This window comes from Pomacea canaliculata, linkage group LG1 (genome assembly GCF_003073045.1).
Source record: "Pomacea canaliculata isolate SZHN2017 linkage group LG1, ASM307304v1, whole genome shotgun sequence".
NCBI lineage: Eukaryota > Metazoa > Mollusca > Gastropoda > Architaenioglossa > Ampullariidae > Pomacea > Pomacea canaliculata.
This window is the reverse complement of record NC_037590.1, coordinates 12,335,014-12,359,810: the sequence shown is the minus strand read 5'-3', so window position 1 is coordinate 12,359,810 and position 24,797 is coordinate 12,335,014. Positions and strand designations below refer to the sequence as shown.

Sequence of the window (24,797 nt, the reverse complement as noted above, 5' to 3'; positions counted from 1 at the left end):
CATATTTTATTTTGGCAATGTAATTCCAATCACAATAAATGAGGTAGGGACAGTTCTCCAGGCCTGATTTATCTTCCTGTCATGGTTTTTTTTTATGACTCATGAAAATTCTTGTCTGCACCTAGCAGAGTCAAAGGTTAAGGTTCATAACTAAAAGATAAAGAAACAATCCAAACAGTCCTATTTTATGACAGGCATGTATTAATGTACCGTATACCACACACACACACAGAGTCAAAATATTTAAATCCTTACCCTGAACTGTTTGTAAAATGAAGGGGTGGTTCTTGAGTCCCATTTGAAGTTGTAAGATCAGGCCAACTCAGTTGAAAAATAGCACAGATAGAATGCCCCTCACTACATGCTTTAATGTGAAGCCCGACGCATCACACCGAATGGCATTCCTGAAAACAGACAAAAATAAATACACATCATTTAAAAAAAAATTGCAGTGGCAACATTATAATACCTGTTATGACAACTAGTATTTTAAAGACACCCCCCCCCAAAAAAAAAGACAGCAACAATTCAGGAAGTTTCATACAAAAGCAAAAGTGGTACAGAAAATTTACTATCTGCTCTAATCAATGCCACCATAACAATGCCTTTATTACTTTTAGTACTGCAAACATGTCATTAGTTTATACAATGAATGGTATGGTATGGAAACCTTTAAAGGGAATCAGATAAAAGATTTGACTCCTCCTACTAACAAATCAGAATAAAGCACATACCAAGCATGTCCTTTTTATGGGTCTGTCTTCATATCTCCCTCAGACTCTCTACATCTTCTGCTGATTGTTAAGGGAGACTGGAACCCCTCTGGCAGATTTCCCGTGTCATTTGCCTTTCCTGTTCTTGTTCCTCCATCCATGTAAACATCCTTTTAAGGTTGTTTGTATCATTCTTCATCTCTTCCAGAAGAGACAGTTGTTGCATCCCAACTTTCTCTAGTTTAGTTCTAACCTAAGAACACAATAGCAGAAAACATGTAAAATACTGATCTTTGCTAGCTTTGCTATAGTTCACAATGCCTGGAAAATACCATTAATTTTGGTTACTCTTTACCATTTGTCATATCTATTTGATATGTGATCCATATATTGTTTCAAATTTTTTCACTATGGCAAAAGCTGGGATTTTCCGCTTCCAGTTTAACTCATAAAAGCACTGTTCATAACTCTTGGCCAAGGGTAAGAAGAAAAAAAAGCTAAAATGATTATAAACAAAATGGCTTTAAATTACCTTCCAAGGGGTTATGGGTCTTTATGCTGGCAGGCTGAAAACCAGACAATGGATCGGAAGGCGCTGGGGTGTGAAGGCAAAGGTGAAACAGTCCTTTTTTGAAAGCTGCTACTTGGGGACACCTTGAGATGGTGCCAACCACTAGTGGCAAAGAGTATGGCAATGGTGGTGGACATTGCTGCATAACTGAATGGTCAGCATATAGTGATTCCTCGGCATCCTTCTCTCCTTCGCTGTTAGCTGTGCATCCCTGTGTCAAATGAATACATTTGCATAAACTTTTTTCAGCTTAGTACATTTAAAACTGTCAGCTGCTGATAGGTTGTTAAAAATTTTTTTTAAAGAACATTTTATTGTTATTGTACAAAACTTGTTTATCACTGTATGCTATTTTACCAGAAAGAGGACACAGCCTTGTGTCCCTACATGATGTCACCAAAAAAAATTCCCTAAAATTAAGCAGAGGAAATGAAAACAGACCGAAATCTAATCGGAGTTATCCGTATCCTTTTTGGTTGAGTGGGAGCATTTTTGTCATCACTCTCCACCTCCGACATTTTTGTCCCTTGCAGATTCAGCTAGATTCTTGGTAGTTACTGCATGGAAATAAATATAGAAGGCAAATAAGATTTCACAAATCAAGATCAAAAGTATAAATAATAACACACTCTTATAGTGCAGCATCACAACAAAAGCTACACATATCTGTGGTGTAATGACTGTGTTCAAACAGTTCAGGTATTATCTTTTTCTCCTTCCTTAAATCTGCAGCACACAATAACATAGAAGTCATTTTGACCATTAATGGTCACATGCTTCATAAATTTTCTTCTGCACAAGGATTATGAATATTATGGATCAAAAAGTAAATTGCACTTACTTAATGACTTGTGCAGGAGAACTGGAAGCATAGGACATGAGGAATCAGCTTTATAGCTCTAATTAATGAAGCTTGCATCTGGTTCAATAGATTGTGTGGGAAGTTGCACACCTGTGACCACTTTCATCTTAAAATGCCAAGCAGCCAGCTATCTAGAATAACAGTAAAATAAATTATTGACCATTATGCAGTTATTATGATTTGTTGTTGAAAAAGACCATTAAAGTTGTCTGAAATGATACTTCCAGTCACAATCAGTTGTCAATGGGCTATCTATATAAGTTTTTTTTTTGGTTCACCACTGGGAACACAATCCTTATGCTGCTCTTTGACAAATATTCTTAATTAGCTGCTGCAGTGGAAAGTTTGGTGTTTGAAAAAGTCGTTTAAGCTAGCAATAAAAAGTTATTAAAATTGAGAGGCCAGAGTTAAGAGTCCAAAGGACCAAATCTGTCAACATTATCAGCAATAATGTGACAAAGCAAGTACATTTTACACCAAAAATCCTTTACCATACAAACACTGCTTCTTGAACAAATAAACTTGAAAGGTTATGAGCCTAATAATCAGCATAGTTCACACACACAGCCAGGACTTGCAAGACAAAAAAAAAAACAAACCCACAAAAAATAAGAGAAAAAATATTATACTGCCCGAAGAAACCTGGCATTTTAACGCTATATACCAGTAAACAGACGGAACTGTCGAAGCTCTGTTACGTTCCACTTTCGTAATCGCAATTTGAGGAAATTCTGACAGCTCCAAATTCTCTCCATTGCTAACGGCTAAAGAATTATCAAATGCAAGCGTTCAGAACTGCTGAGCACGATTTCTACCTTCTGTCTGGAAACTTGTGCATTTATTGCGTTAATGTGTACTCTTAATCTTTCTTCTCTTAGAATGATATTCTGCATTAAATTTGGACATTTCTGTAGTTAAAATCTCAATAACTATGTTAATATAGAGTATAAAAATTATACGTACTGTTATCGAAGCGTCGAACACATGTATCAGTATAGAAATTGACCGCTTGAGAAGCTTTTCTGTTGGGAAAAGTGTAGACTCAAAAATTTGAAAATGGCGGCTTTGCCTGCACGCATGTGGTCGTATGTAGCACGCCATGGCAAAAAGGTCATTGCCATTGTTAGGGGTCACGACCCTATATGTGGGCATGATCTCCCGCACTCTGGTTTCGCCTCGGCGAGCGTGGAGCTTGGCTTATGTGCGCATGCGCTGGCAGCGCCATGCCAGACGAGTCAAGCATTGCGATAGATTGACCCCCTGTATCACAGTCGGATCAAGACAAACTTGGTGGACCCCTTGAGCTTATGGTTTCCGATGCTGCTAGGGATGGTACAGGTATATAAAAGCATGTTGTAAAAATATTCCCAGGAGCTCTTGGAATGATAATAGAATCTCTGATATGTACCAAGCGGATTATATGAATAATGACGGTTCACAAGCAAACTATATCAAACAAAAGTGACATAACCGAGCACGAGTAGAAGTAAAATCTTGCTATGATAACAAGCCACTAATAAATCCTTGAATATACATACAATGACGTTCTCAGCTGACAAAATTTTTATACTTAAAGGGTTTTAATATTAGCAGATAATAATATTTTTTGTGGACAAGTTTTCGATATGAGTCAAGATTGTAAATTCAGTAAGTCATCAGAATTTAATTGATACTAAGGCGACAGGTGCCGCACTTGCAGTCTTCGCCAACAATTGTTCCCTCCTTGTGTTAGCTGTAACTTCACTCAGAACTGATTATGTTGTTTATTCCAGTGATCGATGCCTGCAAACGCTGCTGTCAGGAGGACTTTGGCAACAAGACTTACGGCGAATGTTTACCAAGAAATACACCTCTTGGCTTTCGAGAACGCTGCTACAACGGTGTATGCAATGAAGTGAGTCACTGGTTAAGACAGTGTTAAGATTAATAGTAAAAACAAATTGTGTAACTTTTTTATTTTTTTCAGACGGACTGATGACATATATATATATACTTCTGGATGTCGATGAAGGCTACGTAAACCTGAAAACTTTTCTAAACTTAAGGTTGCGTGTAAAGGCCGCAACATATTCGCGATTCTACTGGTGTAGTTTCCATTCTATCTACAGCAAGGAAAGTGCGTGCCAGAGGAGGATGTTCCTTGCGGCAATGGCGTCTTAGACGAAAACGAAGAATGCGACGCTGGAGAGGAAAGCTTAAAAAACCAAGATAAATGCTGTAACAGTACTTGTCATTTCAGAGAATCTGCACAATGCAGGTAAACTAGTGTTTTAAGTATCTCCACGTGCTAACATTTCGATCATGATTTTTAGATAATATTCCATCTTACTTTAATTTCATTCCCATCAAAGCTGGTATTTCAGGAGATTCTATCTCATTTGGACCAGTAATTGAAAAATCTATGCTGGTCACGCATCAGTTGCTGGTAGCACGTACCAATGAATGCCAAAGGTAAGAGAAGAAACGCGACGATTGGGTTCAGTTATTCGCATACCAGGGAACAGTGACGTTAACCCTTGCTCTTGTAAAAAAGAACAATCAGTAACAGGGCATCTGGAAGTAATCATTCTGTTCTGGGCGTTTACAGTGATTTCAACAAACCGTGCTGTAAAGACTGCAAAATCGCAAGAAAAGGAACTGTTTGTGAATCTAACTTAGAACTTCCGTGTATGGAGAGTGCAAAGTGCGAGTATCCTTTTGTTGTTTAATCAACTAAACATTTGATGATAACTAACGCCTCTCCTTTCACCCTGTACCCGCAAATGTCTATGTCATATTATAAGTCAAATGATAGAGTTTTCATGTATGATAATTTTTATTTATTTGTCTGATTTCCTCTGCACATTGATCCTTACGACGAAGCAGTGGTGTGTTGTGAGCAAAACATATTTGCAGTTATTTCTGATTGCATTTTCGTCTGTGTTTGATTTTTGCCTTCTTATATTTCCTTGACGGTTGATGAGTGGTGTTTCCACTGACTGTCCGTCTGCTGTGCCAAAAGAGAATGGAATAGCCTGCCATGGAGAGTATGTCATGTCTTTTGTACCGCTTTTTGCATACATAATTCTTATTTTATTATGGGCTTTCTAAAAATACATTAATATTTGTATTAAAGGTAATAGAATTGTGGTTAGTGTTTGAAATTAAGATTATAAATGTGAGAAATGTATAGAGATAGAAACCGAAAGTACATTGTCATTCGCTTCAAACTGACATTTTATTGTCATAAAAGGATGACATGTCATGAGACCATTCAATAGAAGAGAGCTTGATACAAGTGACTGAGGTGTTATACAGCACCATGCTGTACACCAGAATAAAACTATTTTCAAAACTCTGCTGTAGGTGCTAAAGGTGCCCTCTGTCCTTTGTACTTCTTAACTTTATCTTGGAGAACATTATGCAAGAAACCTTCCATGATTTTCTTTAATTTTTGTAGACATGTATCAAGTTAGTCTGCGCTTTGCAGTGCAACTGATCTCATGGTAGACACTAACAACTATCTTCTAGACCTAACACACAGACTGACAAATGAGTTGCATGTTTGGATGGAAATAGCAAGAACAAAGAGACAATCAGTACAAAATTGCACAGCAAATCAGACTTCTTTGTAGACTAAGAACAGTAGAGTTTAGTTGTATCACTTACATGGGAGACATCAAAGATGGCTGATAAACTGCAACAATCCAAATAGAATTGTAATCGTGACACCAGTAATGACCATGCTTTGTCACATCATGAAGTTTTTTCGAAGCATTGGCTATTGCATTCTTCCCTGTGAGTGCAAAACATCAGGCAGAGAAATAAGGATTCAAGCGTTGAGATAGTGAGAAATGTCACTCGCGAGAGCCACTAAATCTCAACTGGAACAAAATCAGAAACAATCAAACTACAGTCAAAAATAGTAATATTTGTAATAAAAACTATGCATAAATAACAGTAAAGAAGAGAAGATGAAATGTGAATACACATAAAATTCGTTATTAGGAAAAGTGTTTGGTTTTACTGTTATTTCAGAGGCCAGTGTATTAACGGCAGATGTATTACCACATACTGTAAGGAGCTGGGAGAGAAGGATAATCGGCGCTACAGAGCCTGCATGTGTGATCATGACGGTGAGATCTTTGCCTAGAGAATTAATTTTATTACCACCAAGGCTCAAAGTGCTGTACAAGAACATAAAGATACAATGATAATAATAGGCATCGGCATACACGCCGCTCTGCCGGTGGAAAGTGTTGCGACTGCACAAAAATCGTTTTTTTTTTCAATTTAAAATATTTCATTGACTATAAGGAAAAGAAATATTACTATTAAATCACAATAAATAGCAGAGATTCGTCATGTTTTAAGAGTATGTCTTTGTTTTATGTTAGTGGAATAATAATAGTATTTTGTGAGGATGATTGGTACTCAGCACGAAAATCGTGTAGCGGTTGACCAATGTAAATTGATGTTTACATATTTTGGCACTAATTTGACGAATACTTATGATAAATATGATTTATTTTGGTACATTTTGATACAGTTCTGCCAGGATCAGATTCCCAGTGTCCATTTATAAAAGCTGGAGGGTCACATAGTTAACAGTTTTTATATCCCAATGTGGTACCTAAGCTATGGGCATTTTTGTTTTGTTTTGAACATTTACATTTTTCCAAAATTTGTTGAGATAATGAAAGAAAAAGTAGCACTCACTTTAATCAAAAGATGTCGGGTTGACTGTATTTCACACACAAATTTTTGGGTTATTAACTTATTGTTTACTTGAGACTGAGCTTGTGTGTTTTATTTCTCTCATCACCATCAAGCAAAAGTTTGGGTTGACTAAGAAGTTTGAATGTCCCTAACAGGTATTAAATATTTACTCTTCATTTTTAACCACTACCTCCCACTCCACTACAAGTAAACATAATTAACATAAATTAACAGATACACGTGTTTTATACCAGCATTTTCAATTAAAACCCACTCCGTCCAGTAGATTAGAAATTCCAGCATTTGTAAGTTTAATACCCCTAAATCATTTTTCCACCTAAAGAATGAATGATTTTCCAATATTTCAAGCTGCATGTCTCACAAAAGTTACACTGCAAATTTGTAGAAAAAATTAGAACAACAGTATATAGAACTTACTTTGAAAAAGTGTAGCAGTGCAAAGTTAGACTGGAACAGAGAGGACTATAGAAGTCGGAACGTTGTCATCATCAGGGAAGTGTCTGACAGCCAGCACCACCTGTCAAGGGTTATAGGTGTGGTAAGAGGGAAAATGTTTGGAAACAATGCAAAGCTCAGATGGCATTCCCCCATGTTACCTACATTAGTTAGTTAAGGTTAGTCTCGCGTATCGTGTTTCTCGGCCAGCTCATGCAGCACTCATTCTGTCTGTTACCAGCTTCTGCAGCCTGCAAGCGCTGCTGTCTGGAGGTCTTTGACAACAATACAAATGGTCCGTGTTTCCCTACGACCGAAACACTTAGACCTGGACAACGCTGCTACAACGGTGACTGCGATAAAGTGAGTCGTGCAAAGTGATTTTGTGTTGATTAATGATTTCAATCTACGAAGATTACCTTAAAAGACTGTGAGATCGGAATCATTTTTATGATTTTTTTGTCTGTTTTCAGGAAGGAGTGTGTATTCCATCGGAAGGTTTTTTTACTGTCCGGCTTTTCAAGTTCTTCAACAATTTGGATTTTGACACTCTTGGTACACGCCAGATTTTCTTCTTCGAAACTGCTAAAAACCTTCTATTGATATTTCTCTCAAATAACAAATTTTCTGTTCAGATGTTTAATTCTAAGTTAACTGTAAGACTTATGAAAAAGGAGTCATTAGACACTCAAATACTTATCCAGCCTACGACGCTTGTATGTTTTCTTTTTCTATAATTGTGTCTGTAATTGTGAGCAATATTAATGTTTTTTTCTTGGTGTCTATAAAGGCTTAGCACATGGTTGATCCCATTTAATGTCACATTTATTTTCTGCACAATCATCTGTCCTTCGTGGCTTCAGTTTCTCCCTTGTTTGTATGTGGAGGGTGTAACTGGGCAGTGATCGATCTTATCGCCATTTCTACGTGCCGGACACGTGATCGATTCCACTGATGTTGTGATATAGTGTCAACGTCAGCTGACCTTATGCAGTGTACCAAATGTCACTTATGTTGTAGTTCGTTTGTGTGTGTGTGTGTGAATTGCCCATGTGATTTACTAAATAGTGCTGTACTCTATTGTAATTCTCACTTTTGCAATGGTTCCCTTCAAGTGTTTGCTGTATTCTGGATGCAGGCCAGTGAACTACTTGATGTTGTCTGAACATTTTGTTCCTTGGTCTGTTTAGTGTATCTACTTTCTATCAGGGACTGATTGTTACACTTTGCAAGTCCCCGAAGTCTTAACAGTGCTCAGTAACGTGGGTGTCCTGTTACAAACTTTTGCCATTAAAATATGATAACTGACATGGACCTGTATTCTTTTTCTGCAAGTTCGCAGACAGGTGTGTCTTAAAGACCATACTGAAGTGCTCCTTTCTAAAAAAAAAAACAACCAGATATGAATAGATACCTAAATAACATACTAACTCTGTAATTTGGAGCTCCATACACACATCCGTTGATGAGATATTTATCTGAAGAGTGCTCGTTTTACATCTGGAATCATTTCCATGTGCCAAATCTCACTCCAGCGCTGGACAGCGGTGTCACCTTAGTTTTTAGTTAAGCCACTCGATGTGGTTTTTGTTTGGGATACACTCCAGTAAGATTCAATCAGACCAATTTCAGTTTCATTCTCCAAAATAAAGCAATAGTTTTAGGGACACGAAATATTTTCTATAGCCTTTAATGCATTAAATTATAATTATAAAAGTATAAAATATTTTTAAATGTACCTTGAGACCCCAAAACATCTAAATTATGCGATGAAGTGAAAATACTCGCCATTGATTTTACTTCTGTTTCTGCGAGAGATGATTAGATGCTGACAAAAAATTAGGAGAGAGGCTGAAAAAATAAAAATAGCATTTTTCTAAACTCAGGTAGCTTTGAGTTGTCGATTGAGCAGTAGGAAAGAAGAAAATGAAGAGTCAAAACAGGAAGAAAAAGCCTCTCCTGTCGCTGGCCACCAGTTGCTACGAACGTGTCAGACATTGTACACGTATATCTTTTTGTTGCTATTTCTTTAACGAAAAAAAACTTTCCTCGCTATTATCGTCATACTGTTACCTTGGGACTAATTTAAATCAGTTTTATTTCTGAAGACGTAGACTGTATATTTTTAAATGATAGTTTACATAGTAGAACTTTCTAGATTAAAATTAATCTTGGATTGAAACTTTAAGAAGCGAATATTTGTGTATCTTTTCAAAGCGGAGACCATGAAGACTAACCTCGTCATGACTGTCGTGTTTCTGACAGCACTGTTCTGGATCCCAATCAGCTGCTGCATTTCCTGCATGGTAAGTTCTGATCCTATAAACATTCCAGCTTGTCTCACATCCAACAAATATAACGACATACTGGTATTTGAGTTTCTTAGGCTTAGTTTTTCTTTTCACTCTCTTTTTTATACAGAAACCTTCAGCCTTATTCTATTTTTCTCGACGTATATATATATATTTATTTTTATGCTCATCACAACATTTCTTACATTATGGTGTGTATTTTAATACGCGCACGTTATTCTATATCTTGTCAATTTTGACTCATTGTGTTGTATTATCTTTTGCACAGGACAGGAAAAACAAGGCACGCAAAATACCACCCACTGAAAGAACTTCTTCGTCCGTGGAGCGCGAGTCTTATGAAATGGGGAATGTGAATCCTGCAGGATCTTCTGTCAATCTGGCAGGATCTTTAATCGACCCTGCAGGATCTTCAATTGATCCGTCCGCACAACCGTAAGGTCCAACGCCTGCCAAACGCCAATGAAGGGATGTGGACAAGAAAAAAATAAGTCCATCAGTACTGTAAGAAACAGTATTAACACGAAATATTTCAAAGTCTGGCCTAACACCGACAGACTAAATAAGACCTAAAATATATTTTGTCTTATCGGATCAAAGTCTATTACTTTCTAAAATGTCACAAGCACACACCGAAGAATATAACATTTCTTAAATTACATATTTAAGACTTGTTTCTATAACTTAACACTGTCTTAAAGAAGCAAATTAATCCAATGCTTTTAAACAAGCCGCTAGGAAACATGTCCTGACGAGGCTAACAGTATACATCGAGTTTTATCTCAGCAAAAAAATGTAGATAAAAAGTTTGAAATGGTTTTTGTTCACAGCGTTTCTACGAAATGGATTATCTAACTTGGTTTAATGCCTTTCTTTAAGTATTAGTTCGTTTCAATTTGACTTGTTTCGTTGGACTGTATTTAAAAACAATTCTGGCTAATGTTCGTACACATGACGCTGGACACTGAACTGTTTCAAAGTAAGAAAAAAATATATATACATATATTGCCACAGACAGATAACAAAACTAAATTTTCAATATGAACAATTAGCTCACTGACAATGTATTTTAAATTCGTTATTTCGTAGTTTAGACGGATTTGAAAAGTTTCTTTACTCAGACAAGGAAATAAAACATTTTTAAAGAAAACGTAATTATTCAGAAACTTTTTGTGGAAAGATTGTGTGCCTTCCAGTTGTTATGCGGAGTAAAGAATGATGGAAAAGATTGTTTTGACATCTTTTGACGTTGAAATTTTGTAAAGGAAATAAACTCAAATTTGAGATATGAGCTGACGACACTAGAGTTATCAACTTGCCATATTTCCTATAACTGAAATGAGCAGTTAACGAAATACTGAGGTTAAGATAAAGACGTTATTCGATCATTATTTAATAATGACATCATCATCATCATCATCATCATCATCATCATCATCATCATCATCATCATCAATCATCAATCATCAATCATCAATCATCAATCATCAATCATCATCTAGTGCCTTTCCCTACCAGCGACCACCTAAAAGTGCTTTACAAAAACATAAAGACACAATAATAATAACCGCTAAGGGATTATTAAGGCCTTCAGTTTTGTAATTGAAGAATTGGTCATCACGAAGTATTTCCAGAACATCCATTGAGCAAGAGGCAGAACCCAAACTTTTCTTATTGAGGGTGCAGTCGACGTCGTGTACAAGCACTGTTCCTCAATTCTAAACACGTAGGAGAAATATATAGTGACTAAGCATGAATCGTAGATAAAAAGTATGACAAATACATGGTCCTTAGGGCAGAAACAAGTAGTTCTAATTATAGAGAAATAGTGACCAGTAATATCATAAAGCAGAAACAATCCGGAACAAGATGGCCTACACGAGCGAAAGTCTGAAGACATTTGCAGTCTTCAACCGTCCACGATAAGAAGAAACGAGTTTGTTTCCCGAAAGTATACATTTAGTATTAGTACGAAACTAAAACTCACAGCTCTGATGTTCCTTCACTAGATGACGTCATCTTTGGGACGTTTCTATCGAGCAGACGATGATGTATGTATATTTCCCAAACCCCGGAGATCATGAAATTTAAACTGTGTGTGGAATTAAGTTTCTAGATTCTTCATTTAATTAGTTTCCTGTAAATACAAGTTTTCTTTTTCGCTCTTACAGTGAATACAGATACTAAAATTATTGTGAACGACTCAACGACACGATTGCCGGTCAAAGATGGTTTGTTCTTTGAAACTTTTGATTTTTCTTCAGTCCGTCGTTCTACACAAAGTGATTGCGATGGAAAATAGAAAATTACAAATAGAAGAAAGTAAGTTGTGTCATTTGAAATACACACTAGTTGTCAAGTTATAACGTCACTGACACAAACACAGTTATTATTACAATCTAAGTCATTTTAATTAATGCTTTGATTTAAAATCTCTGGCCTAGAGTTCATGTCGCTGACCTCACTATTTCGAATAAATACACGGTTCAGTTGAAACAGATCTAAGTTTTACATGTTATAGCTATTGTTTGGATATCATTTGTTTTGCAAATGTTAGAAAGACCAAAAATAATATGTTGACTTGTTACTCGAGTTGCCATAAAACGTTCACAAGAAGAATAAAAATGAGGTGATGTTTAATGTTATAAGGGGTAGGATAGGAGCAGACAATTGTTGTTTGATTCTATGCCTGCTCCTGTTACTACTCGCACACATAGAGGAGGGAATATGAGTAAACTTCTACTTTGATGAAATTGATTTGTAAAACAGATAATCTACACAAACAGCTGTTTCACTACGAGACCTTGAAGAAGTCGGATATTTCTCTGCACGTCCGCCACCATCGGGATGTTGACACTGGACACGTAACGGCCAGAACTTACGTCACGTTCTTCACACTAGGAATGTGAGAGACAAATTACTAACATATATTTGTATTTGGAAAATATGTAACACATGCCAGGAAATTGTCAAGCTGAGAAACATTATGATCAACGGAGAAAATGTGTGATGTAGTTTTTAATAGTTACAAAGCTCTATTTTGATGATGTAAATTAGCGTGTCTGTGAGTTATTAGCGACCTCTCTATGTGTGCATAAGAAAAGCAGTTTATCTATAATTATTGGCTAAATAAGGCAAAAATTAAGAAAATCTTTCAAGCTTAGAGATGAAAGCAATTCTGTTTTTCTCAGGAACTTCAGTATGGTCTTAAAGGCAGGCTCTCCTGTAGTGGCACCTGGACTTAGAGCCTATACTGTAGACAGGAACGGCAAGTATGAGCCCCTTCATGTAGACTCCAACGATTTCCTCACAGGACATTTACAAGGTTTGCTATTTTTGTTGTATTTGTAAAACTGCCTTGAATCGTCTCGGAAACTAGTAGAGTAAGCATTGTTTGTTAACAGTATACTACTTCATTACAAAACCCAAACAGGAAGTGTGTAAAATATCTATATATCTTTGGTCTGTTTGTTCCTTGTGATATTTTTTCAAGCCAGTTTCCTTTTACAAAATGTTAACTGCATTATTTTTTGCCCTCTTGTCATTTCTTGCGACAGCTTAGTTTCTTTGTTTGTAATGTATGCTTAGAACAGTGGTTCTTGACCTTGTTTGAGGTACCGAACCCACAAGTTTCATATGCACATTCACCGAACCCTTCTTTAGTGTCATCGCGAATTGCGGGTGTCTCTTGACCTCCGTTGCGGAGGCTCCGCCGAACCCCTGAGACCGACTCACCGAACGCCTAGGGTTTGATCAAAACCCGGTTGAGAACCACTGGCTTAGAACCATATGGCTATCCCTCTTTAGAGGAGAGATGGATATAAACACTTTGTCAGAGATTTGATTTATAACACATATTGTGTCACTACAATATTGCGTGGTGAGTTTTGAAAAACCGTCTGGATTATGTATGAGTGGAGCATATTAAAATAAAAGATAAAAAAGTTGCTCATTTTTACAATACGTAAGAGATTCATGATTCGTAGGATATAGGAAATTATCTTACAAACAGAAACAGGTCGCATGAAATTTGTAACCAATGAACAATGATTTATTTTTCCTTTTTTTCTTCAGACAATGAATCTATGCATGTGTATGCTCATTATGAGGAGGACGTTCTCTGCACAACAATTTATTTCCCAAAAGAAATTTACTTTACTGAGGTACTATTTGTAATAGCCATTTGATGAAGAATGAAGTTTACAGGTGTAAATGACTAATCATTTGTTGTGTTCATTTTCTTTTCTTAAATTCGCTTTTTAACCGAGAAATATTGACACAAATATGATCAAAATCTTAAGTATAAAATTACATTTATTTACTTGTTCATTTATTTTCACCAGCCGTCGTGGAGACACCTTCCTTCATCAAGTGGGTGGGATCTGATTAGTTACAGGCTTTCTGATGTCAACTGGAATCATACGGGTCCTTTTTCCGATCCAATAACATTACTGTATGTAGCTTTCTATAACAATGATTAACACAGATGATTAACAATGATTTGCCTTAATTTCACTTTGGTGGAAAGCATCACATTAACCGTTCTGAATTAATGTTTATGTATGTTTTGGAAGATTATATCTATGTTTCTTATTTATAGTGTATTAATAATTGTATGAACAAATTTATAATTAATTTATTACTAATGAATAGATTCAATAGAAATACCCTAGTGCGGCTTCCATTTGGAATTTCAGGCATTGTGTCACATACGATAATCTTAATCTGACGATAACATGAGTAAGACACGCACTGTTGTGTCATATCAATTGAAAGGATGTATTTCATTTCTATAATGCTGTTCACATCTAATAAATGTTTAAAAAAAAATTCATCCCCAAATCGTGTTACAATAGATGTAATAATTTAAACATATGATGCTGATGTCAACAGCAAATGAGATAACATTGTGTAATATACCAATGTTTCTATATCTACAGGCAAAGAGAAGAAATACTATCAAAGATTAGACACTAAAACATATTCTTCATCCACTATTGTGTATTATATATTTTCCCTGTAATATGTTGTTTACCAGTCTTTCTGAATGGGCTTAAAATCCTTACAAATCAGCTGTCCGTATTCGTATTAATAATAAACGGATGTAGAGAGGTACGATTGAAGGTCCTGCAGATAAAATTTGTTAAACTTCTGACAAACCATTGCTTCATCTTTGCTTACAGCCAACGACCGTCTTCAGACGAGTCAGTTTCAAGCGATGAGCAGCATCAGAGATGTAAGTGATGACATCATAGTTTACTCGTAAACATTTTAGGCAGTAATTACCATTTCTAAGACAAACTATTTCTCGACAAGAAGGATAAGAGAACTAGTTCTTACTCAATATGCACGATTTTTCTTAATGTAATCTATTATCGATGTAATCATGATAGGAATCGAAGCTACTTTAAAAATATTTAGATATGTTGTTAACCTAACAAACACAAACCATTGTGATATCTATAACATTTTTTTAATAATCAGGGCGACAGCAAGAAATGCACGACTTATTTATATAATCAAAACAATTAACAAAATTATATCTCTAATTTTCTGCAGTCAGCAGAATCAGACAAAAACGACAGAATAATGTCTTAAAGAAAAAGTGTTCCTTACGACTGGTTGCCGACTATTCGTTTTATAGCCAGTATGCCAAGTCTAGTGCTTCTGAAGCTATAAAGATAATGGTAAGTAAATTGAACACTCTGGTTGTTGATTTCACGGATTAGGCTGATACAGATGGTGGTGATACTGTTGTAAATGTGGTACGAACAATTTTAACTGTCCTTTTAATTCTGTCGTCGTTTTGTTCATGAATCGTTTGTTTAAAACTTCTATTTAAAGTAGGTACTGTTCTTAATACGAAACCTTCTAAATTTCAGAGAAGGCACTTGAATGCATGAGAAAAAACATTAAATAGCTAAACATGTAATCGAATTTTGTCTGGATACATGGAAAAAAACACAAACACTAGTGTATGTTTTGTCTCGCAAAAGCCGCTTGAAAAACGCATATCAAGGTCCAAGGCATTATAAAGCAGTACAACACAGCTATAAGTAGAAATCTACATAGGACGTGAATGTTTTACCACCTGTACCAATGACATTGGGAAAGAAATCACCCAAGAAGAAGCTAAAAGTTTAACCACTTTAGGCTTTTCCAGTTTCGGCTCAACGCTTTCTGCAGGTTGGATGTGTATTTTTATGTGAATGTAAGGAAATGCTCGCACATTGATATATAAAACATAAAATATTGTCGCAGGTGAGCTCTATTGCAGAGTCGAACCGAATATTCGAAGATACAAAGTGGAAAACAGCGGAAAGCCTTGGCTGGGGCTTTGTGATCAAACAGGTTTAAATGACATAATTTTCTACAAGTTGTTGTATCTATGAACAATTTAAGATAAAACCGTAAAATATGGCAGACTTTCACATCAGCAGTTCCTTTATGAGTCTTTAAAATCCTCTGTTGTAGATGGTGCGAAAAAGTTGTCTGGGGTCATATTTTGATCAGAAAGGTCAAATAGAGATGGAATCAATCGACTAGCTCAGAAGTATTCAGCATTGTCTTCTTTGAGCAAAGTTCATTTATATGTTATCTAATCTTATGCCAACATATTTTCACCTGTTTTGTAAGACTAAACACAGTTCTACACTTTCTCGTATCGGTCTAATAACGCTTGTATTATGTTTCAGGTTCTGGTTCACACGGAATACTCAAAGGGGCCAATGGGAGGACCATTCAGCTATAATTATGAAGTGGATCATTGGAATACACTAGATAAACTTTATGTAAGTATATCTGAGCAACGTAACCTTTCAAAGTACTTCTATCATTCGTGATTTGTTTTCTTTTATCTACCAAAATATTGCGTTTTCAGCAAATTATGGAGCTGACAAACATCTGTTTGCAGTCTACAGTTAGGTACAGAGATGTAGAAACTGGTAGGACAGATCTCTCTAATCCTAATTTTTCTTTTTCTTCTTTTACATCTATAATCTTCCCAGTATATACAAGATGAGACAAATGCCTTCTCAAATTTGGAAATTTACATTTTGATGAAAGGACAATAAGACCGTAAGAAACTGGTAGAATTGCTGACTTTTGAAATAGCGAGGTCTGTATGTCTTAAGCATGCAGACAGACTGGTATATTGAAGGGTTCTTAGCTGTTTAGATTATGGAAGGAAAAGGGAACATCGGAGTAACAAAGCAGAAAAATTGTTGAAAATGTCAGGTAGTTTATACATGTATGACTGATGGTGGCAGTAGAATAGATTCTATTGACATGACAGACATTCTCAACTTCACGTGTTTTAGTAACGCATCCTGACACTAACTGACAAGACACAACACACAGACTTTGTTTACGCTTTGAAATGTCTTTCATGTGTGATTTTTTAACATCTTTTGTCTCCATATTTCTATCAGGCTTTCAGTCATCACAGGGACATCATGAAGTTCTGCTTAGCGCACTTGTTTACACACACTCTTTTCAAGGACAGTCGTCACACTCCTGGCTTAGCATACCTAGGCAGTCAGGATGGGGATGGAGGAATATGTGCAGACGGTGAGTAGCAGTGTGTATAACAGAGCAGTACCCAGTGCCAGTGTGCGTCATTTGTGTGCATGTGATCACGTGCTTGCGTTCTGCGTGAACAGACGTAGTGTTGAGTGGTTCTTCCACCTGGACTTACATAAATGTTAATGCTGTTGTTGCTTAGCATATTAGTTTATATTGCTTCCTTCGAAACAGTTTGCTAATTTGTTTTAGGACACTGTAATAATTGTTAAGCTTGAAAGAAATCTGCAGTAAGCACGATGAGAGAAAACCGTTTGAAATTACATACTGGGCTTCATTTTTGTTTTCATTGTTTTAGTCTTCTTTCATTACTACTTAAACGGAGTGCTTATAATTGGTCATACAGTTCATATGTTAAGAGTTATTTCTGTTTACACAAAAAGTGACACGGAAATGTTTAACACATTTAAATATTACAGCTGTTTATTTGTTATTTACAGGAGGTGAGGACTTTTATCCCAGAACCGGCTGGACGACTTCTGTGGACAAAGACGGATGGCCTATTCTTGGGATACAGTTTAAGATGATCACAGCTCACGGTAATGCTAACTGTCGGTAGATAATACTTCTAGTGAAAGACAATAATGTGGGTGTCACTAGACGAACTAAATTACTCAAGGACTAACTACTCTGTGATATTACTACTGAGCTATCAGGATTTATGGATGGTCTACTCCAAGCTGGTAACTGCATGAAGAATGTTCTAATTACTGTCAAAGAAAAAAAGACACAAATTTCATTTGATCTTGAGTGTATAAGGAAATCAGAAGAATACTTAGAAAACAGCTGAATAGATTCAATGTAAACAATTCAGTTGAAGACAGGCTGAGCTAATACGGAAGAGACAGGAATATAAAACTTTATTGTACAGCAACTAAAAATAACTCATAAAACTCCTAAATTTATTAAAAGATAGTCTAGAAGATCAGGAAAGTTACTGAGGCAATGAGAAGTGTATTTATAAGAAATGTTGAAATGGAAGCTGTTACTACCGCATCTACTAGAGGGCCGGACTAATATAGTTAACTCAGTTTTACCCAATGCTGTATATAAAGTATATATGCTGGCTGGCGGACCAGCGGGCGGGCCGGTCAGAGATAGGAGGCGGGCCGAATCCGGCCCGCAGGCCGGCCTTTGCCCAGGTCTGCTCTATAGTTGTCTGGCAGATTAGTATCGTCTTTAATGTTGTGAGTAAATCATAGCTTCTGTTTATTCACTTTGAAAGAGACTATAGTGAAACAAGTAATTCAAGTAGGCAACTAAAAAAGAAGTTATGTTAGTTAAATGCTATAAAATATACACCAATCGTGTAGGTATTGTTTTTGGCATATTGTATATAAACAGGTATAAATAGGAAACTTTTAGGCGCGTGTTCGAGTAAGAACTGATTTAACAATGTGTCTAGAGTCCTCGTGGTGCTAAACAATCCGATGCTGCAGCCCAATACTATTTTCAATATTTATAAATGAGCTGAAAGTAACATCAGGAATAAGGGACAGCATTGTATTCAACTTTCCCCCGATCTTATGCAACTATATATTTTACTTTTCGCTAGTGCTGTTACCTTGTTTTCTGACACGCTGGTAGGTTTACAAAACCACTTAAATATTCTGAACAGTAAGTTCAAATATTTGGAACTTGAGGTACAATTTGATAAATTGAGTATAGTGCTCTATAGAATATAGTGATCTATAGGGTTTTTTTCCCAAAATATGAAGATTGGTTTTGGAAAAAAAGCTAGGCATTGTGGACACTTAATGAAGTGATTGCTAGGTGTCACCCCACAAACCCCATGCAAATGCCCTAGTTACTGACGTGTGTAGACGGTATCCTCTCTCTCTCTCTCTCTCTATGTATATAATAATACAAAATGAATTAGCGATTGGGCACAAATAGTGCAGCTCCCCTAAAATCGTTTACCTAGAAAAGCACTTGAAAACATCTCTTGTTTATTAACGTACGAGAATGTGTCACAAGAGCTGTACTATAAATACAGTAAGCGAGTATACAGGAGATCTGTGCTAATAATTATTAATTTTTGTAACCCCTTTATCTGGGGCGAGAAAAACTGGGACAATAAACAATATTATTCACTGCACGTACACTTACAAACATTGATGTTTAGGGTATAGAGTTTCAGCAAATATGTCACGAGAACTTTAGTCAAAACGAGCTCTAAAAGGAGACACTATATTATGCTAACTCAAAGAAGTTTATTAACTTATTGGCAGTCATCTTTCAGTCCAATATTGCCATTTCCATACATTCTATGTGTTTTAGTAAATAAAAAATGTTTTCATTCTCTTATAATTTAAATTTCGTACAGGTTTTTGTGTGGTCCATCTCCTTTCTGTTATTAAGGACACATTACAATTTGTGATATAGTGTACATCATGAATATTTTCTCTGTTCATGCTGACGCCTTCTTCTACTCTTCTACTGGATTTGCGACTCTCAAGAGCTTGGTGAGCAATATGATGCATGACACAAACAAACTGGAATGATGTGATAGCGAAAAATAATAGTCTTATGCTAAAACATTATGTGGTATACGTGTTTTGTTAATCTTGAGTAGTAGAAAGCATGATCTCGTAAAGCGTGATTACATTGACATCTGACATAAAATTATGAACTTTCTTTTTGGCGCGGTGCATATTGACCTTTGATGAGAACGTCGACTTTAAAAGTTCTTTGAAAACTTCAGGCTTAATATAAAAAGCTGAATCGCTGTCGATCATTTTGGACATTGTCGTTTTACGGAGGACGATATAGTCATGGTCTGGGTTGGTGGCAGGAGGTCGATATGACTGGGGCGAGATGGGTTGTGGCTGACCTACTGTCTCTGTTGTCTCTTCGTTTTCCAGAAGATCATTATGATAAGGATTATTTTTCCAACAATTAAAAAAATGAACCTCAATTTCCAGGTGTTCTAAATCAGGGTTCGTGGACTGAAAGTAGACAGTTTGAGTTTTCCTCCGTTAAGACTTTCCCAGTTATGACTTGTTTTTGGTTTTACTGTAGTATTTAGGTAAGTATAGTGTTCAGAGTGAGTCCAGTCCTACAACAATACGAGTGGTAACATTTCTACTTACTGCTGAGACAGGGCACAACTGGGGTTCTCCACACGATCCAGAAGGCGAATGCTCTCCTAGCGACCCACAAGGTGGTCGCTACATCATGTACCCGATAGTAGGACCAGGAGACCAGCCCAATAACTGTGTACGTATGCAGGTTACGTTTATGTCTGTTTTAATTTGTGATTATTGGTTATATATTTTGTAGTTCACCAGGGAGCTGACTAGACATCATATCCACTTATTAAATGTTGTTTGTGCCCAAAACCTCCTATTACCAAGAAATTGTTTTATTTAAATGTTGCTGACAAAACTAATAAAATAATAAAAAAATAACCCCATGCAGCGCTTGATTTAGCAGCACAAGTGAATGGAAAATATCTGGGTTCCCTGTTATTAAGTAAGTATGAGTAGGGGCATATGCCTTTTCCAGTAGGGAGCCAGATCAACAGAGTAAAATAGCTGTTACCGGGTTTCATGCCTTTTTTCTGTCAATCTATCTCTAAATGTTATACGGGCAAATCAGGTAAGCAACTTCGTACGATGCGGCGAGGGTCGGTTTGTTCACGGGTACAAATCCAAGAGCAGGCAGAGTGGCCCTTTCATCGAATCTGGCTCTTTTCACCTTGAATTCAGCAAGCGTTGTGTTCTTGTATTCCTGATCTCCATGCAGCTTCGTGAAGTGTTCCTTCAGTTTTGCCGGTGGGAGACTCGAGTTGCTCAACTTGGCATTGCAAATCATGCAGATAGGACGCTGACTCCCATCACGCTCCGTAATACACGTGAATCCATGTTGTACATATTCGTCCGACCACTTTCTTTTCTTGCTACACATAGTGTGGATTAAAATACTAAGAAAGAAACCACACAACGTACGACTACGACAGTCACAAGTGGTGACCACTGAGCACACTAAATTCCATGGGAGTTCATGATACGTGAAACAACTAGTACTGTGTCGTATGAAATCCTGACTGTCGTTTCGGACGTTTTACTTCCACGTGAATTTGGACAAGTGACGATCATTTTGGTGTACGTTACGACAGTTTTTCTTTTCTGCATTCACTTGTAAAAACACACCCACAATCCGCATTATATACACTTCATCAGAAAACTAATTCATGACCATAATATTGTGTTTTCACTTATGTTAGCTTAGTTCTCTAACTGTAAGGTCTACATAACCTTCAGACAACTCTTTATTTATCTAATCATTTTTTACGGATAAAATTATTACATTCGACATTTTGCGTTTTATTCGCTGTTTTGTGATGGTGCAATCGACGGCACGATCAAACTTAGAAGCACTCGACATCCTTACTGCACCGCACCTTCCTCGTTTCCTAGTACACAGAAAAGCCACCCGCCACTTTGTTTTGGGCTCATATACCACACATGTGTTCATTAGCATTGCAATTTGTATGTTGTATGTGATATTTTAATGTTTGTATGTTGTATGTCCTGTAAAAATCACAACTGTGGCATTAGTTCAGTAATTTGTGTTTCCTTGCTCTGATATTTTCAGTGACTAAAAATGTGTCTTTTATCAAAAGTTTTGAAATGAAGACAATTAGAATTGCACGATATCATTGTAATAATTGTTGATTAACTGAATGCAGTCGACGGTATTTACTTAAATATTATTTGATTTCTTTTAATATAATCTGTATTTAAGTTCAAGACCCTTTTCTAAAACCTATATCTTTTTATGTTTTAGCTATTAACTTATAGCATTTTCGATAATGGCTTAAAATCTTTCAAGTTTTCTTAAAATCCAGTCTGTATGTTTTAGTTGCAATATGTTTTTACAAATTTTGCAGCGCTTTTCGCCATGCAGCATAGACTCTATTTCCCTATGCTGAGATCGGTAAGCCAGCGATGCTTTATAGGTAAGCTGTTAAAACGAGCATATTATGATATATTTGTTTGAAGCACGCTCTTTGATGACTGTTCTCTTGTCTAGTAAATAGAGTCTATAAGTTTTGAATGAAAGAAAACTTTCATTGAAACAAAGGCGTACAAACATTTCACCAGTGCGGAAAGATGAGAGAACTCACTATCCGACTAGAGCTATACGGGTGAGACATCATTGGACTGGCAAAGGTCACATGATCAGGATTTAAGAAAACAGCAGCAGACGAAGGTGAAAGGCTCTGATAACAGTGAGGAGGAACCGGAAAGGAGGAAACATCGGCATCCTCGTTCGTAGAGGAGTGGTCGGTTGACTGTACACCCATTTTAGACAGTTGATTTCCAATTGCCTCTCTGCCAGGCCTCACAATGTCACCATGATAAAAATTTACATTCAGAATTTCCAAGCATGAAGACGACGAAGCAAAGAAGCTCTACGTGCAATTAGAAGGGGTCATAAAGACATACTCGGTGGCTGACTAGAACGCAAAGATGGTCCCAGACACATACTAGCAATGGGCAGGGAACGTAGGAATATTTGGCCTGGATGAAAACCATGAAGGGTATAAGACAATAGAGTTTGAACTGGACCATAGACTCGCCTTAGCTAATATCCTCCATCCATAAAAGCATTCTCCAAATAATTTTTATGTAAGCAAGTTTTTGACATTCTGTTGTCACGGTGCTTTAAATCCACTGCCAACAAGACCACAATAAAGTCATCTCCTGGCGCCGATATTGTTGCGACTTTGTTTAAACGAGTATCAAAATGAATTTGAAGACATTTTGACATAAAGAAAAGAGTAAGTACGCAGTCTGATGAGAGAGAGGTCTCGCGGCATTGACAATATTCCAGTGGAGCTGATCAAGCATTCTTAAGGATGATAAAAAACAACAGATTCCCATACTAGTTCTTTCCTAAGAATATGGCAAAGTGAAGAATGGTCTAACGAACAGACTCACTGGTCATCAAAGTCAAAAACTAAAAACTATTCAGTGTTAAAACTACAAAACCACAAAATACTTGAAGCTGCTTACGTCTTCGAACTGTACCTCATTCACGTAGATCTCTACTTTGTCGTATCCATGGAACATAACTTTGTTCTTACAAAACTTTTATAAAGTAATAGACAAAGATTTTTTTGCAAATGTTATCTAAGTCTTGCGGTAGCTAAAGCACAATGACGCCCTAAGGGCCTAAATCAAGAGTGATAAGCTACGAGATGTTCATTTGAGCATTTGAAAGGATTTGCTGTCTGAGAAATCAGAGAAGTTAAGTTACGCTTTAAAATCGACAAATACTCGACATAATTCTTGCTAACTGCATGTTTCAGAAAGTGATAAAGAGGAAATTCCATGTGGCAATGGAGTCGTTGATTTTCTAGAAGAATGCGATGCAGGCCCAGACGGTCTGGAGGGCAAAGACAAATGCTGCAGCAGCATCTGTCTGCTCAGAGAAAACGCTAACTGCAGGCAAGTTGGTTTGTGAAGTGTCTTGCAATTCCACATTTCCAAAACACCCGATATCTGTACCAGCATCCTTGATTTTCTTATGAAAGCAGGATAATAAAAGTACGAGTGCAAAATGTAATATGCAGTATAGTTTTTCATGTTTTTCTTGACGTTTGTAGTGATTTCAACAGCAAGTGTTGCCGAAACTGCCAAGCTGCTCCAGCGGGAACCGAATGTAAACAAGACCCCGACAATCCGTGTTTAGAAAGTGCAAAGTGCGAGTATCCTTTTTAATTTGCTATTTGTAGTTTTGTTTGTTCCTTCATAAGTCAAGCAGGAGTAATGTTTGATTATTAAGGCCAAATGAGTTTCATTTAACAAGTATATCATAAAAATAATTTTATTATGAAGTATCGACATTGTGTGTGTGACAGTTTACTTTTTTTCCTTTATCGAGGTACACGTCAGTCTATTGGTAAGGTCTTGCAGTTCTCTGTGAGTACCTGTTAACAGTTGTATGCAATGTGTAGGCCTTTCACCAATGGAAATGGAAGTTTGATGGTAGTGGAGGGTGTTACGCAGGATGTTGTGCGAGAAGATATTGAACAGCACCGGTGGAAGCGAGATCCTTGACGCACGCCTACTGTAGTGCAAAAGTGACCTAGTAAGTGCTGTTCAACGTCATCTTGAAGAACATTCTGCAAGAAACTCTCCATGACCCTTTAAACGGTTGTAGACCTACAAATCGATCTCATGGTAAGTAGTAACAATGACATTACCAACAGACTAACGCACGAAAGGAATGTTTTGTAGTGACCAGAAAACAAAAAGATATAAATGAAAAACATATAATTAGTAAGAAGATTTCACAGAAACCTGTTGTCAATTATAAATCTCTCTCCATATATAGCATTATGACAAAGAGCTTGAGTAAACTACTTTCTTCTTTTAAGACCTTAACCGCTGATCAGTGGCTTCACATTTCATTGTCCTCCTTCTGTCCCTGTAGCCAATGGCTCCGCTTGCCCAGACAAGTATGTATAACCTAGGCATTAGTTGTGTTATGTATATATATAGACACAGAAAACAGTTGGGGATTAGTATCAATTCCACCTGGTCTAGATCTCTTAAATCACTTTACCTCAACAAACAGACGTCCTTAAGAAC

The 24,797-nt window shown here is 36.7% G+C and overlaps 1 protein-coding gene and 1 long non-coding RNA gene across 2 annotated transcripts in view; both read left to right on the top strand.

Moving 5' to 3' along the window:
• The window catches only part of LOC112559083 (disintegrin and metalloproteinase domain-containing protein 17-like), a 117,288-nt gene that overhangs the window by 71,962 nt on the left and 20,529 nt on the right, over window positions 1–24,797 (top strand). Inside the window, exon 15 of the mRNA XM_025229999.1 lies at window positions 3,919–4,040. Within this exon, the coding sequence (XP_025085784.1) occupies window positions 3,919–4,040 (122 nt within the window). The remainder of the gene's footprint in view (window positions 1–3,918; window positions 4,041–24,797) is intronic.
• On the top strand, window positions 7,774–10,034 carry LOC112559149. The gene is made up of 3 exons (XR_003098290.1): window positions 7,774–7,855; window positions 9,518–9,606; window positions 9,881–10,034. It is a non-coding gene; the product is annotated as an uncharacterized LOC112559149 (long non-coding RNA).